The 13,204-nt window shown below is 53.3% G+C and overlaps 1 protein-coding gene across 1 annotated transcript in view; it reads right to left on the reverse strand.

Moving 5' to 3' along the window:
- The window catches only part of LOC135258055 (nesprin-1-like), a 161,438-nt gene that overhangs the window by 63,630 nt on the left and 84,604 nt on the right, over positions 1-13,204 (reverse strand). Inside the window, exons 72-85 of the mRNA XM_064341253.1 lie at positions 12,681-12,857; positions 12,152-12,298; positions 11,906-12,031; positions 11,355-11,531; positions 10,228-10,493; positions 7,578-9,817; positions 6,339-6,714; positions 5,995-6,285; positions 5,483-5,627; positions 4,713-4,931; positions 3,050-3,312; positions 1,941-2,106; positions 1,261-1,416; positions 380-532 (exon numbers count right to left, since the gene is read on the reverse strand). Of these exons, the coding sequence (XP_064197323.1) occupies positions 380-532; positions 1,261-1,416; positions 1,941-2,106; positions 3,050-3,312; positions 4,713-4,931; positions 5,483-5,627; positions 5,995-6,285; positions 6,339-6,714; positions 7,578-9,817; positions 10,228-10,493; positions 11,355-11,531; positions 11,906-12,031; positions 12,152-12,298; positions 12,681-12,857 (4,902 nt within the window). The remainder of the gene's footprint in view (positions 1-379; positions 533-1,260; positions 1,417-1,940; positions 2,107-3,049; positions 3,313-4,712; positions 4,932-5,482; positions 5,628-5,994; positions 6,286-6,338; positions 6,715-7,577; positions 9,818-10,227; positions 10,494-11,354; positions 11,532-11,905; positions 12,032-12,151; positions 12,299-12,680; positions 12,858-13,204) is intronic.

A 13,204-nucleotide genomic window follows, 5' to 3' on the forward strand; every position in this document is an offset into this window, starting at 1 on the left:
AAGTTGGTCGATGGCCAAGAGATGAATTTGTTTGTGGATCCTGACAATACAAGATCTCTGTGTGACACGGACAATATGGGGCTTCAACTGATGCAGAGTGAAACCACTTAGAGCAGCAAGATGTTGCCATTTATAATCTTCACTTACAAATATCACGGCATGGAATTCAGAATGTTATCTACTACACAATGATCCTCTCCAGGTTATCGCACTTTCTGGATAGTGAACATCATGAGGGAAAAGAATTACAGTGTTAGAGAACACAAGATGCTTTCACAGATACTGAATGAATGACTTTCAGTGACCATATATTGTGGTAGAGGAAATGCCGAGAAATGCACCTATTTTCTCAGGGAAAACAACATTTAAATAAAGGTACCTTTGTTTCTTCTTTGGCTTGAGCCACGTCTGTGGCTTTCTCCTTCAGCTTTAAGGATATGATCCTCATCTTCTCTGAGACGTCGTGGATCCTGGAGCTGAAGTCCTCCTTGACGTCTCTGATCTGCTGGATCTCTCTTTCCTTTGCTTGAACCTGGAATGTTCATCAGAACCATCAGAAAAAACATGAGTGTTTTCCTGTTTTCCTCACTTTCATCTTTAAGCTGTCACAACAGCACTTCAAAAATAGATTTTATTCTTTTACAACAACACAAAGCAATGGAACAAAAAATGAACAACAGAAAACTCATAAGGAGAGAACTTGTGTTACAGTTCCCTCTAGAGGCCAACAAATAACATCACACAACAAAAAAACAACCACCACTAGAGGTCGCTCTTGCTCCAGACTAACATTTGGCTAGAGGCCCTGGCAGACAAACATGTAAGTCACATTACATTACATTGGGACATTTACATCAGTCATAAGCGGATGATCCCGCCGTAAGCAGAGGGTCAGGGGCAGTTGGTCAGTAGCAGTTGGTGTGATGGCGGTTGGTCAGTGGTGGTTGGTGTGGTGGGGGTTGGTCAGTGGCAGTTGGAGTGGTGGCGGTTGGTCAGTGGCAGTTGGTGTGATGGCGGTTGGTCAGTGGCAGTTGGTCAGTGGCGGTTGGTGTAGTGGCAGTTGGTCAGTGGCAGTGGGTGTGGTGGCGGTTGGTCAGTGGCAGTTGGGGTGTGGGTGTGGTGGCGGTTGGTCAGTGGCAGTTGGGGTGTGGGTGTGGTGGCGGTTGGTCAATGGCAGTTGGAGTGGTGGCGGTTGGTCAGTGGCAGTTGGTGTGGTGGCGGTCGGTCAGTGGCAGTTGGCGCGGTGGCGGCTGCTGTTACCTGGTCCTCGGTGGACCCCAGAGCCAGCGTGACCTCGGCCAGCTGCATGGAGATCTCGGAGGGCAGGATGGTGTACAGGTCCAGGTACTTGCTCTGCTGCTGCTCGGCTATTTTCTCCACGTTCTGCCGGTGAGCGATTACTTCCCCGTGCACCACCTGCGGACGCGTGGACGAGGTGAAGGTGACCGTTCGCCAAAGCCACATCAAAATTGCACCGCAGAACGAGAAACGCACCATCACAGAAATAATATTTCATGTCTGATATCAAAGATCTCAGATTGGAACACAGAATTATGACCAAAAAAAATCATTTCGCATTATAAAACGTTTCAACGTTCAACTCTGGACAACAGAGTTACACTAAAACATTTAACAGAATAACTCCAGAACAAGCCCAAGCAAGCAAGGGAGAACTTAACTAACACCAGGAACTGAACTGTGCAAGACCTCAAATAAATTATTCAGCCGCTGTGGCTGCTTTCCTGACACAAGTGTAAAAACTAAGGGTCAGGAAGTACCAACTCAACAGGCTGGATTCTGGGAATCTGAGTTTTTGGTAGTAAACTGCACCCGTGTTGGCGCCACAAACCAGGGTCATGTGGGGTCCAGCAGAGGCTGAATAAAGGTAAGGAGAGACTCTAAGCGGGGGGGGAGTTTTTGGTGAAGAGGGGTGTCATCACCTCCAGCTCCTGCAGGAGGGTGTCCACGTCGGCGGTGGGGCTGTGCAGGAGGCCGCAGGTGTCCTGGATCCAGGTCTTGACCACGCCCAGCTCCCGCTCCACCTCCTCCCTCTCCTTCAGCTCCTGCTGCACCTGCGCACGACTCTTACGCACCTGCTGGAGGAGGCTGCACACGTACACACACACACATTTTACACAACTGCAAACTGAAATGCCAGATTTGGTGAACACTAGCGTTTCCCAAATCAGGCAATACACAAAAATTATTTTAAGACAAAACTGAATATTTTTCCAAAGCAATTCAAGCAATGTTCCTTGGGAGTGAACAATAACATGCAAGGAACATCCAGACAAACTGGACAAATTTCCACATTTGGGAATGTTAACAGACATTCCAGGAATGTTTTCAGGAACCAAAAAAACTGCTGGGCTGCCATCCCAGAATGCACAGCGCATAATGCCCTGAAGACGCCTCCCCCTCCTCCTCTTCACCAGCCCGTTGGGAGGACGGCTTCATCTGGCCTCAGTTACCCCCCGCCAAACAGAGTGCATTGTGGGATAGCGGCTACGGTTGGGTCGCATCTGCCGCTAAACCCTCGGTCAACAGGACCGATCCTGGCAGCTGCACCGGCTCCAGCGCTGCCGTGGAAACGCCCAAATCCCACCAAACGGGGGCAGATTCTTAAAACCCCCAAACTGAAAGGGCCTGAATAGAGGCCCTTTCAAATGCAGATTCTGAGTTAATTATGCCTCTCGCACGTGGCACGGAGTTCTTTAACCGTTCATCGACATGCCAACCCCCTGACAGTGATTTCAGCATGAAGGGAAATAGTTATGGCTCATTCAGGCACGTAACGTTATTACGCATGCTAAACCTGCAGCTACTCGAGGTAATGATGATTAATAGCTCTGTGCTGCATGCAAAGGTGGCATGGCGTGGTGAGACGAGGTATTACGTGTCACGACACGTGTGCCATGTCATGACATGGTGTGACATGTCGCGACGTGGTGTCACATGTCACGACATGGTGTGCCATGTCACAACGTGATGTGATACGTCGTGACATGCCACGACATGGCGTGACGTGACGAGTGTCCCCACCGCGTACCTCTCGTAGCGCTCCTGCACGGCGCGGATTTCCTGCAGGGCGGGCAGCTCGTCTTGGCCGTGGGGGGGGGCCTCCACGTCGCGCAGCAGGCTGAGGGCGTACTGCCGCAGCAGCGCCATGGCGGAGTGCTCGCGCTCCACCTCCTGGCTGAAGGAGTCGTGGTACTCCAGCAGCGTCTGCAGCGCCGCCTTGGAGGCCTTCTCCACCGCGCCGTCCGGCATGCGGCTCTGCAGGTCCTCCGCCACCGCCGTCACCTTCGCCATCTGACCCCCGACCCCCGCAACAGAGCCGCCGTTAAAATCACAGCACTCTTCCCGCTAACCTCCGCCCATGACCCGCCATTTTAATTACAGCACCCTTTCCCGCTAACCACCTCCCAACATACAGTTTCTGACGCACCGTTTCATTTCTTTCTCTCCTAACGGAAAAGCAACAAACTGAAGATATACTGACACATTAAACACTTTAATACGATGCTGCATCACATACATGCACAATATATGAGGTGGTAAATGCAGCATCCCAGATGGAAATCAAACCCACAACCTGATCAATATTCTACACACATTTCCAGTTGCCAAACCATTCGTAGACACAGACTACTGTAAGTGTTTAATGAAGAAAATTCATCATATTCCTTACACACACATACATGAGCACAAACACACACACACATGCTTACACACACAAACACACACACTCATGCACACAAACACACTTTCAGCTGAATGAGTACCATTGTAAGCAGGTCCAGAGTTAAGCTCTCTGCTAAGGCAAAATCAATTTAATGGATTCTGTTGCATTGTGGGACATTAATTATGAACCACTGTTCCTGCCTATTAGTAAAATTAATAACCTTCACTCTCTAAGGATTAACTCAGAATTTTTTTTCATCTCTTTCAAATCCCAGAAAAAAAATATCCACCATGAATAGATGTTTTCCAAAAGCTGCCCGGGCCAGATAATTGGGACTGTGGGGTAATAAATAGTTTAGGAGTCTTTCACACAGATACTCTCACTAATGTGGGCGTTTATGCTTCCTGTCGCATGATGTCATTTCCTGCCAAGGCCGTGGGAAGATCGCATAACTCTCTGGTTACCAGTAGGCGGTGCAATCCCCAACCCGCCACTGTACTCTGGCTAACAAACGATCCGTTGACAAGACGGCCAGCATTACGTCAGTCAGGAAGTGAGGTTCTCCCGGGTAAGTCTTTGTGTGTTTTCCGGATGTTCCAGCTGGAGAAGTGAGCTAATTCCACAAAAGCGCGTAATTCAAACCGAACTCTCAAGAAAGATCTGACTGCAGAGCTTCCTTTCCCATTAATACCCTTTGCATGAATACGGAGAGAATGAAATATCAGAAACAATTATCTAAAGCACAATATCAAACTATATTTTTACTGTGCACTGCCTGCATACTGTACAGAGCTGTTGTGTGCATTTTACGGTTTGAAGTGCATTGAACAGTACAGTGTATGTTACATTACATTGTAGTGTATTAGATTAATTTGGTGTACTATAGTGCACTGCATCACATGGACCTCAGGGGATAGGGTTTCAGAGGATACTACATTATGTGTTTTAGGGTGCTTGTAATGTAGTGTACTCTCTGTACTGCAGAGTATAGGGTTTAGAGTACTATATTATATAGAGGATAGTGCACCTTCTCAGTGAAGCTCCTCCACTCCAGCGCGGTGTCTTCCAGAACCTTCTCCTGCCCGCGCGCCACGCTGCGCAGGCGGGTCCAGCGCTGCCACACGGTGGTCATGGAGCGGCTGATGGTGGCCTTGCTGGCGTCGCTGCCCATCTGCTCCAGCTGCGCAGCCTGCTCCTCCAAACCCGTCAGCTTCTCGTGGAACCCGCTCACCAGGGCCACCAGGGACTGGAGGGGGGGGGGGAGAGGGAGGGGGGAGGAGGGAGGGAGGGGGAGGGAGGGAGGGAGGGAAAGAAAGGGAGGGGAGAGGGAGGGAGGGAGGAAGCGTGTTTAAGATTAAGTGCCCTGGCCAGTTGTCACTGACAATGTGTGTGTGTGTGTGTGTGTGTGAGAGCAAATGTGCTTACGTGTGTGCCTCTATCTGTGTGCATTTGTGTGTGGTATGTGTGTATGGGTGTGTGTGTGTGTGTGTGTGTGCATGCACAGGTGTGTGTGTGTGTGTGTGTGTGTGTGTGTGTGTGTGGTATATGTGCATGTGTGTGTGCCTGTGTGTGTGTGTGTGTGTGTGTGTGGTGTAAGTGTGTTGATGTGTTTGTGTGTATGCGTGTGTGTGCCTGTATCTGTGTGTGTGTGTGTGCAGGTGTGCATGTGTGTGTGCCTGTATCTATGTGTGTGTGTGTGTGTGTGTGTGTGTGTGTGTGTGCATGCACAGGTGTGTGTGTGTGTGTGTGCATGCACACGTGTGTGTGTGAGTGTGTGTGTGATATAAACCCGTCTACCTTGTGGCTCTTGAGCTTCTCTTCGGCCTCCTGGCTGGTGGCGGCCTTGGCGGTGGAGAACTCGGTCAGCTTCCTCTCGGCCTCGTTCATCAGCTCGATCACCGTCTGCCGGCTCTCCTGGTAGGCCTTCCACTGAGCCACGCAGCTGAGGAACCGCAACACACAGAGAAGAACATCACAAGCACTGCCTAACACTGTTAAACAGCATCTGCTCTTTCAGCACTGCTTAACACTGTTACACAGTGTTCAGCTTCTGTTCTGCCAACCCTGCTTGACACTGTTACCGAGCGTTCAGCATCACAACCGCTGAATGCTCAGCAACAGTGTTATGCGACAACTGCCAAACTGTGCATCATCCTACGGAGCTACCGGCCACAGTCGGCACCGGCACAGCCCAGGTTTTATCCGAGGCTCATCCATTTCTTATCGATAATGAACAATAAAGATTTATATTCAAATGAGGTAGAAAGGTTTGGAAGCCCCCCCCCCCCAGGTGTCCCGGGGGGCCGTACCTGTTCAGGACGTCCTGGTGGCACTGCAGCTGGTCCCGGACCTCCACGCCCCTCTGCTGCGCCGACTCCACGCTCTGTCGGAGCTGCTCGTTGGCGGAGGGGTTGACCAGGCTCTCCAGCTGGGGAGGGAGAGCCTCCAGCTCCCGCAGGTGGCCCAGGAAGTCCTCCTCGGTGGACAGGATGTCCCCCTGCTGCCGCAGGTGCTCCTCGTAGTTCTCCACGTCCACGCCCAGGCTGGCCTGCTGCAGGAAGGCCACGGCGTCCTCCAGCCAATCGCAGGCCGACTGCATCCTGTCATCGCATGATCTGGCACAGGTCACGCCGCTGCAGCTATCTACTGTCACGCCTGTCGCATCACCATCATCATCGTCACCGTCATCACTGTCACCGTCACCGTGATCGGCATCAACGTCATCGTCATCATCATCACCATCACTGTCATCATCACCATGATCGGCATCAACGTCATCGTCATAATCATCATCATCACCATCACCATCACTGTCATCGTCACCATGATCGGCATCAACGTCATCATCATCATCACCATCATCACCATCACGGTCATCATCACCGTGATCGGCATCAACGTCATCGTCATCATCACCATCATCATCATAATAATCACCATACAACTACTGTTAATAATGATCATCATCATGATGAAAGCCAACCTACTGCTGCTACTACTACTACCCCCGGACTGCGTAGGGATGTGATCTACAGAGGAACCACTGTCGTCATCACCACCACAATTATCACCATACAACAACTGTTAATAATAACAACAATGGTAATCATCATCAGCATTAAAAGTCAACCTTCTAATACTACTACGACCACCTGACTGCGTAGGGATGTAATCTACAGAGGAACTGGCAGAGGAGGAAGAATAATAACCAGTATCATAACTATCATCATCGTACAACTACAGTTATACTTGTAACAATAATAATCATCGCCATCAAAAGCCTCCTACTGTTGCTATTACTAACTATTACCACCCAATCATGAAGGGAAACGAGGGCCAGGGGGATGATGGGCTTTTTCCAACCGTTTCATATAAAGGTTATGACTGCCTCTATTAATTTCTACTCAGCAGGTTCTCTACCATTCAATCACGTTTGAAATAAATTATTAACACAGACTAATAATAAACATAATTTATTTATTAAGAATAATGAGACATTTTGTGGCGCCTGGAACAATTAGCTGAACACGTAATTAAGCTGAATGGAGACAGCTGCCCTGAATTTATTATTGTGTGAAAAGCTGAGCAGAATAAGTAACTTGGAAATCATACACACACACACACACACACCACATTGCTTTAACAAAGAATGGGGCGACATGGCTCAGGAGGTGAGAGCGATTGTCTGGCAGTCGGAGGGTTGCTGGTTCAAACCCCGCTGGCCTCAAGTGTCCTGAGCAGACCCTAACCAACTGCTCTGGCGATGAGAGCTCATTGTAACGCTTTGGATAAAAGCGCTATATAAATGCAGTCCATTTACCATTTACCAATTAAAAGCAGGTTAAACGTCCATGAAACCTAGTAAACCTACTGGCTCTGCTGGGTCAAAAACCAGCACATACTGTGCGCCCACAGGGACTAAACGTCAGACAGAGGTGTAACCATGTAAGAGTCTGAGGAGGTGAACTTGCCTGTTTGGCGCTGAGCGCCTGCTGGACGTCGGCCTCCAGCTTGGCCATCTCCTCCAGGCTGGTGTCCACGTGCGCGGGGACCAGCTCGTTGGCGCTGGTGTACTTCTGCTTCTCCCTGCTGCTCAGGGCCGCCACGATCCTCAGCCGGGACTGCACCTCCTCCTGCACGATCTGCTGCTTGCGCATCTCCTCCTGCACCCGCTCCACCCGCACGTCCAGCACCACGGCCGCGCCCAGCTCGTCCCGCACCTGCTGGAGCCAGTCCAGCGTCCGCCGCACCTCCGTCTGGAAGTCCTTGCTCTGCACGAAGCGGTTCTCGCACTCCACGATCAGCTCGCCCACCGAGGCCTGCAGCGACCGCAGCTCCTCCTGCCAGAGGTCCACCTGCTGCCGCGAGGCCTGGTGGGCCGCCTGGTCCACGTGGGGCGCCAGGCTCTCCATCTGCTCCGCCAGCCGGGTCAGGCGGGAGCTGGCGCTCTGCAGGGTGCCCGCCAGCGAGTGGTAGTTCTTCAGCCGCTCCTCGGCCGACTGGGTCTCGGCGTTGACCTTGACCAGCTGCTCCTTGGTGGCCTTGAGCTCGGAGTCCAGCTGCAGGGCCATGGCCTTGTGGTCCTCGAAGGACTCCAGGGTGTCGCCCAGGTGCTCCACCTTCTGCTCGACGAGCCTCTTGAGCCCGTTGTAGAGGCTGACCAGCTGGACCATCTCCTCGGGACGCCAGGGCTGGCCGGTGCTGCGGAAGGCCTCCTTCTTCTGGTTGAGCTCGCTCACGGCCAGGCCGAGGTTGGACAGGTCCGCGAGGAGGCTCTTGTACTCCTCCTGGAGGCTCGCCACCTCCTCCGTCCTCAGCCCCACCGGCTGCCTCCCCAGGATGCTGAACTGCTCCTCGATCTCCTTCAGCGCCTTGTGCGTCACCTCGATGAAGGAGGCGTACTCCCTGCGCCCCAGGATGACCTGCTGGATCTTCTCGCTCTTCTCCTTGGCCAGGGCCAAAATGTTGTTGTACTGTTGCGGGAGGGCGTTTAGCTTCTCGTCCAGGTAGCAGTGGTCCACCTCGTTGAGCGTGGGCAGTATCTCCTGGCCGGCCCGCTGGACGATGAGCAGCAGGTTCTCGTACTCGGTGGCCTGCTCCAGTATCTGCTGGTACTTGGCCAGCTGCAGGCTGAGCTCGGCGTCCCCATTCATGAGGTTGATCTCGGGGAAGGTGACTATGTCGGCCTGCTTCAGCCACTGGCAGGTCTTGTCCAGGTCCACCTTGAAGTACTTCCTGGAGACCAGCGCCTTCTCCAGCTCCTGCAGCCTCTGGGTGCACCTCTGCAGGGCCGTCTCGAAGGTGCTCTGCAGCTCCTGGAGCTTGGCCAGGAGCTCGGCCTTCTCGTCCTCCGTGGCGTCCCTCATCAGGTCCCTGCCCTGGGACCACAGCGAGGTGAGCTCGCTCTGGTAGGCCCGCAGGCTGCTCTGGATGTTCCGGCACGTCCTCACCTGCTTGCCCAGGTCGTCGGGCAGCAGGGCCACCCGCTCCTCGGCCAGCGCCTTCCTCTCGCTCTGCTGGACCCAGGCGATGGCCTGGCCCACGGCCAGCAGGAACTGGGTCCTCTCGGTGAAGGCCTTGCTCAGGTACTTCCGGCGCTGGACCACCTTGGCGCCCAGCGACTCCACCTCGGCCTGGGTCTCGGCGATGAGCTGCTGGAGGCGCTGCCGCTCGTTGAGCCCCAGGTGGGCCAGCACCCGGTCGGCGTCGGCCACGGCCTGGGCCAGCAGGAGCTGCTTGGCCTCCAGCTCGCTGCAGATGCTCAGGTGGTCGAACAGGAAGCTCTGGGCCAGCTCCGGCGGCGGGCTCATCTTCATGGCCTCGGACAGCGCCGGCTGCTGCTCCTCGGCCCACTCCCGGGCCTCCCGCAGCCGGGCCTCCACCTGGCTCATGTCCTCCAGCGTCAGCACCGAGTCCTGGATCTTCCGCTGCACGAGGGCCTCCAGCTGGGCCCAGCGCTGCTCGAAGTGCCCCACCTGCTCCTTCACCAGCTCCTTGTCGTCCAGGTTGAGGCGGGGCAGCACCTTCTGCCGGTGGTCCCGCAGGTCGTCCAGGGTGCCCCGCTGCTCCTCCAGGACCCCCGCCAGCTTCCTCAGGGCCTCCAGGTGCTCCGACGAACTCTCTGTGTCCGTTCTGAAAAATAAAATACAATTTAGATCCTTCTTTTTTTGGGGGGAATTATGGACCAACCCACATAATAGCCACTATATATTTATGTGTGTGTACTGTATGTGTAAATATAAATTTAAGCATATAATAATAAATATAAATGAACTAAATTACAGGAAAACCTTTAAGATAGCTAAATACTGTACCAAAAGCAATGAAAAAGCTGTTAATGATAATGGATTTTTAAAAATGCAATTAAAACCAAGCCAAGCCAAGTGTTACAAACCATACCAATTAAGAAGAATTGCTGTGACAAATCTCAGTATGTGGGAGTAAACAGAAACCCAAATTTGAGATATAGACAAAAAATATAAAAGAAAATAAATGACAGGAAGAGTAAACCTGGCGCGTCGGCGGCATCCCGTCCCCCTTACCTGGCCAGGTTGTCCCACTCCTTGGACACCTGGCTGAAGAGCCCCTCCACGGCGCCGATGCAGCCGTGGTACTCGGCGGCCCGCTGCAGGTCCTCCTCCCGCTGCTTCAGCAGCCGGCGGGCCTGGTGGCACAGCTCCAGCCAGGCGTGGCTGAGCCGGGCGATCTCCGCGTCCTCGGGGGAGTCCTGGCCCCCCGTCAGCCGGCTCACCGCCTCCGTCATCTGGGTCAGCGCCCCCTGCTTGGCCTGGAGCTGCTGGCTGAACTCCTGCAGAGAGGAGGAGGGGGGAGGGAGGGCGGCGGCGGCGGCGCGGGGGGGGGGGGTAAATGTTATTGGACGCGAGGCGCAACCCCCCCACCCCCTGAGATCGTTTCTCTCGCCTCTTTCATTCTGACTGAAGCAGTGCCAAGTGTGAATGTGACACATGGTTTAATAATAAACCCCTCCCTGCTAGCTTTTGGAGAATACAGCCTGTTCTGTTTACGCTAATCAATAATTCTGGATTTGAGCGAGCTCGTTAGCTCGCCTTACCATGCGGGGGCCAGCAAGCGTCTAATTAGCCAGATGAGCTTCCCTCAGCCTGAGTTCCAGCACTGTGGATGTCTCCACGCAGGCATATTGTAACAAAGCACTGGGGCAGAGATTCCTATCCCCTGAAAAAAATTATGCGCACAAGCTGATACGCATGTTCACCCAGTGTAAGAATTTTCCCACAGTATAAATCTGGAACTTGTGTCCAGGAGGGCATCGGGTTTGGATTTGAATGCTGACTTGGCCAGGTCTCTTGGAAAACAGATTGCTATCTCAATTGGACCTCCTGGTTAAATAAATAATAAAGGTTAAAGGAGTTTGAAATCCGTGCCCTACAGAATTTAAGATCTGTGTGCTGTAGGACTGGAGTTTGAGATCCGTGTCCTACAGGACTGGAGTTTGAGATCCGTGTCCTATAGGACTGGAGTTTGAGATCCGTGTCCTATAGGACTGGAGTTTGAGATCCGTGTCCTACAGGACTGGAGTTTGAGATCATGTGTCCTACAGAACCAGAGTTTGAGATCTGAGTCCCATAGAATTGGAGTTTGAGATCCCAGCTCCTCTCAAATTCCCATTCAGTATTACCGCTAATCTCACCTTCACTTGGGCCAGCATGTTCTGGGCGATTTTGGGCTCCAGCTCCCCGGGCCTCCTGTTCAGGCTCTGCAGCTGCTGCTCCTTCTCCTGGAAGTAGGCCGCCAACTCCGACTTCTGCTCGCGCACCTCCTTCCAGCTGTCCGCCAGGTCCTGGGACCTCCGCATCCGCTCGTCTATCTGCTCGGACCCAGACCAGGAGTTACAGCCTCGGCACGGTCGATATCAACCCCAGGCCCACCCCTCGCGCATGGTGAAGGAGCCCAGCGTAGTCCCTTACACAGTGTTTGCTAAACTGAGAGTCGGGACCAACTTGTGGGTTGAGGCAGGAGTTGAGGCGGGTGACGCTAATTTAGGCGTTACATGGCTGTCGGCCAAACCCAGGTCCTGAAGAGCCATGGGGGGGGTCTGCTGGATTTTGTTGTTACTTAGCACTAATTGATCAATTAAAGCAGTCAACTACACAGTTAATTTGCCCCACCTGGTTTCTTGGGTCTAAAGTGGTTGCTGTATTTAAAGGGGAAACACAAACCAGCCATCATTGACAGACTCACCATGAGCTTGAGCTGCTGGATCTGGGCGGCGGTGCTCCGCACGCTCTCGTTGGACAGGTCGCACACGGAGCACACCAGGTCCAGGTACGTGCTCGCCTGCTCCTGCAGGGCCCGGTCGTGCTTCACCTGCGCAGGTAGCAAAGCCGTGTCACAACTCCGAAATATTCACCCCCGGCTGGATACCGTCCCATCCGGGAACGCACCTCATTCAGGTCTCAAAAACATCAAAGGCAGAGAGGCTGATACCTGTTTGAGCGCCTCCTGCTGGCTGTAGGGAGGCTGCGCGTGCAGCTGCAGTTCGTCCTGAACGCTGGAGAGCCACGTCTGGCACTGCTGCAGGGTGTCCTGGTGACTGACGTGCTTCTGTAGCTCCCGATCCAGACTCTGGTATACCTGTACACACACACACACACAGACAAACACAAACACACACACACGCATGCACACACACGTAGAGACACACAGTCATCTCATTAGCACGAAAACAAGCCAACAGGCGAATGTGATTGGCAGCTTGGTCTTTTGATGGCGCCTGATGGTAGGGGGTACACGCGGGGGCCATTTGGCGGGTAAGTTGATTGGCGGGTCCGTGGCTGGATGGCACCAGTGGGGCGGGGGTAGCGGGGGGCGGGGGCCAGTTGGCGGGCGGGTTGACTGGCGGCTCGTGGCTGGACGGCGCTGGTGGGGGCGGGGGGTATTTGGGGGGGCGGGGCTGGGGGCCAGTTGGCGGGCGGGTCGATTGGCGGTGGCGGGAGGCGGCGGCGGTGCCACTCACACGCTGAGCGGTGCTGCAGATGGCGGAGTAGCTGTCCCGCGCGCCCTGCTGATGGGACTGGACCTGCTGCCGGCTCTTGGCCTGGAGGTGCTCGCTGCAGCTGTCCACAAGGTCGTCTCCTTTCTCCTTCAGGCTCGTCAGGCGCTCCTCGAAACCCGCGATCTCCTCCATTATGGCCTGAGGGCGGAGAGAACGCTCAGGCGCTGGAGCAGCGAGCGCGAGAGAGAGAAACCACTTTCCCAAAAAAAAACCCATAAAGCACTATGCCTGAGAGCAAACCATTACATTTAAATACAGAGACCAAATCATTGCTTTCCAATACAGAGAACAAACCATTACATTTAAATACAGAGACCAAATCATTTCTTTCCAATACAGAGAACAAACCATTACATTTAAATACAGAGACCAAACCATTACTTTTCAATACAGATTTTTCAATTCTATGTGTGTGTGTGTGTGTGTGTGTGTACGTGTGTGTGTGTGTGAGCATCGGTCTATGTGGGTGTGCGTGTGTGAGTCCG

The sequence above is a fragment of the Anguilla rostrata genome, chromosome 6, assembly GCF_018555375.3.
Source record: "Anguilla rostrata isolate EN2019 chromosome 6, ASM1855537v3, whole genome shotgun sequence".
NCBI classification, from domain to species: Eukaryota; Metazoa; Chordata; class Actinopteri; order Anguilliformes; family Anguillidae; genus Anguilla; species Anguilla rostrata.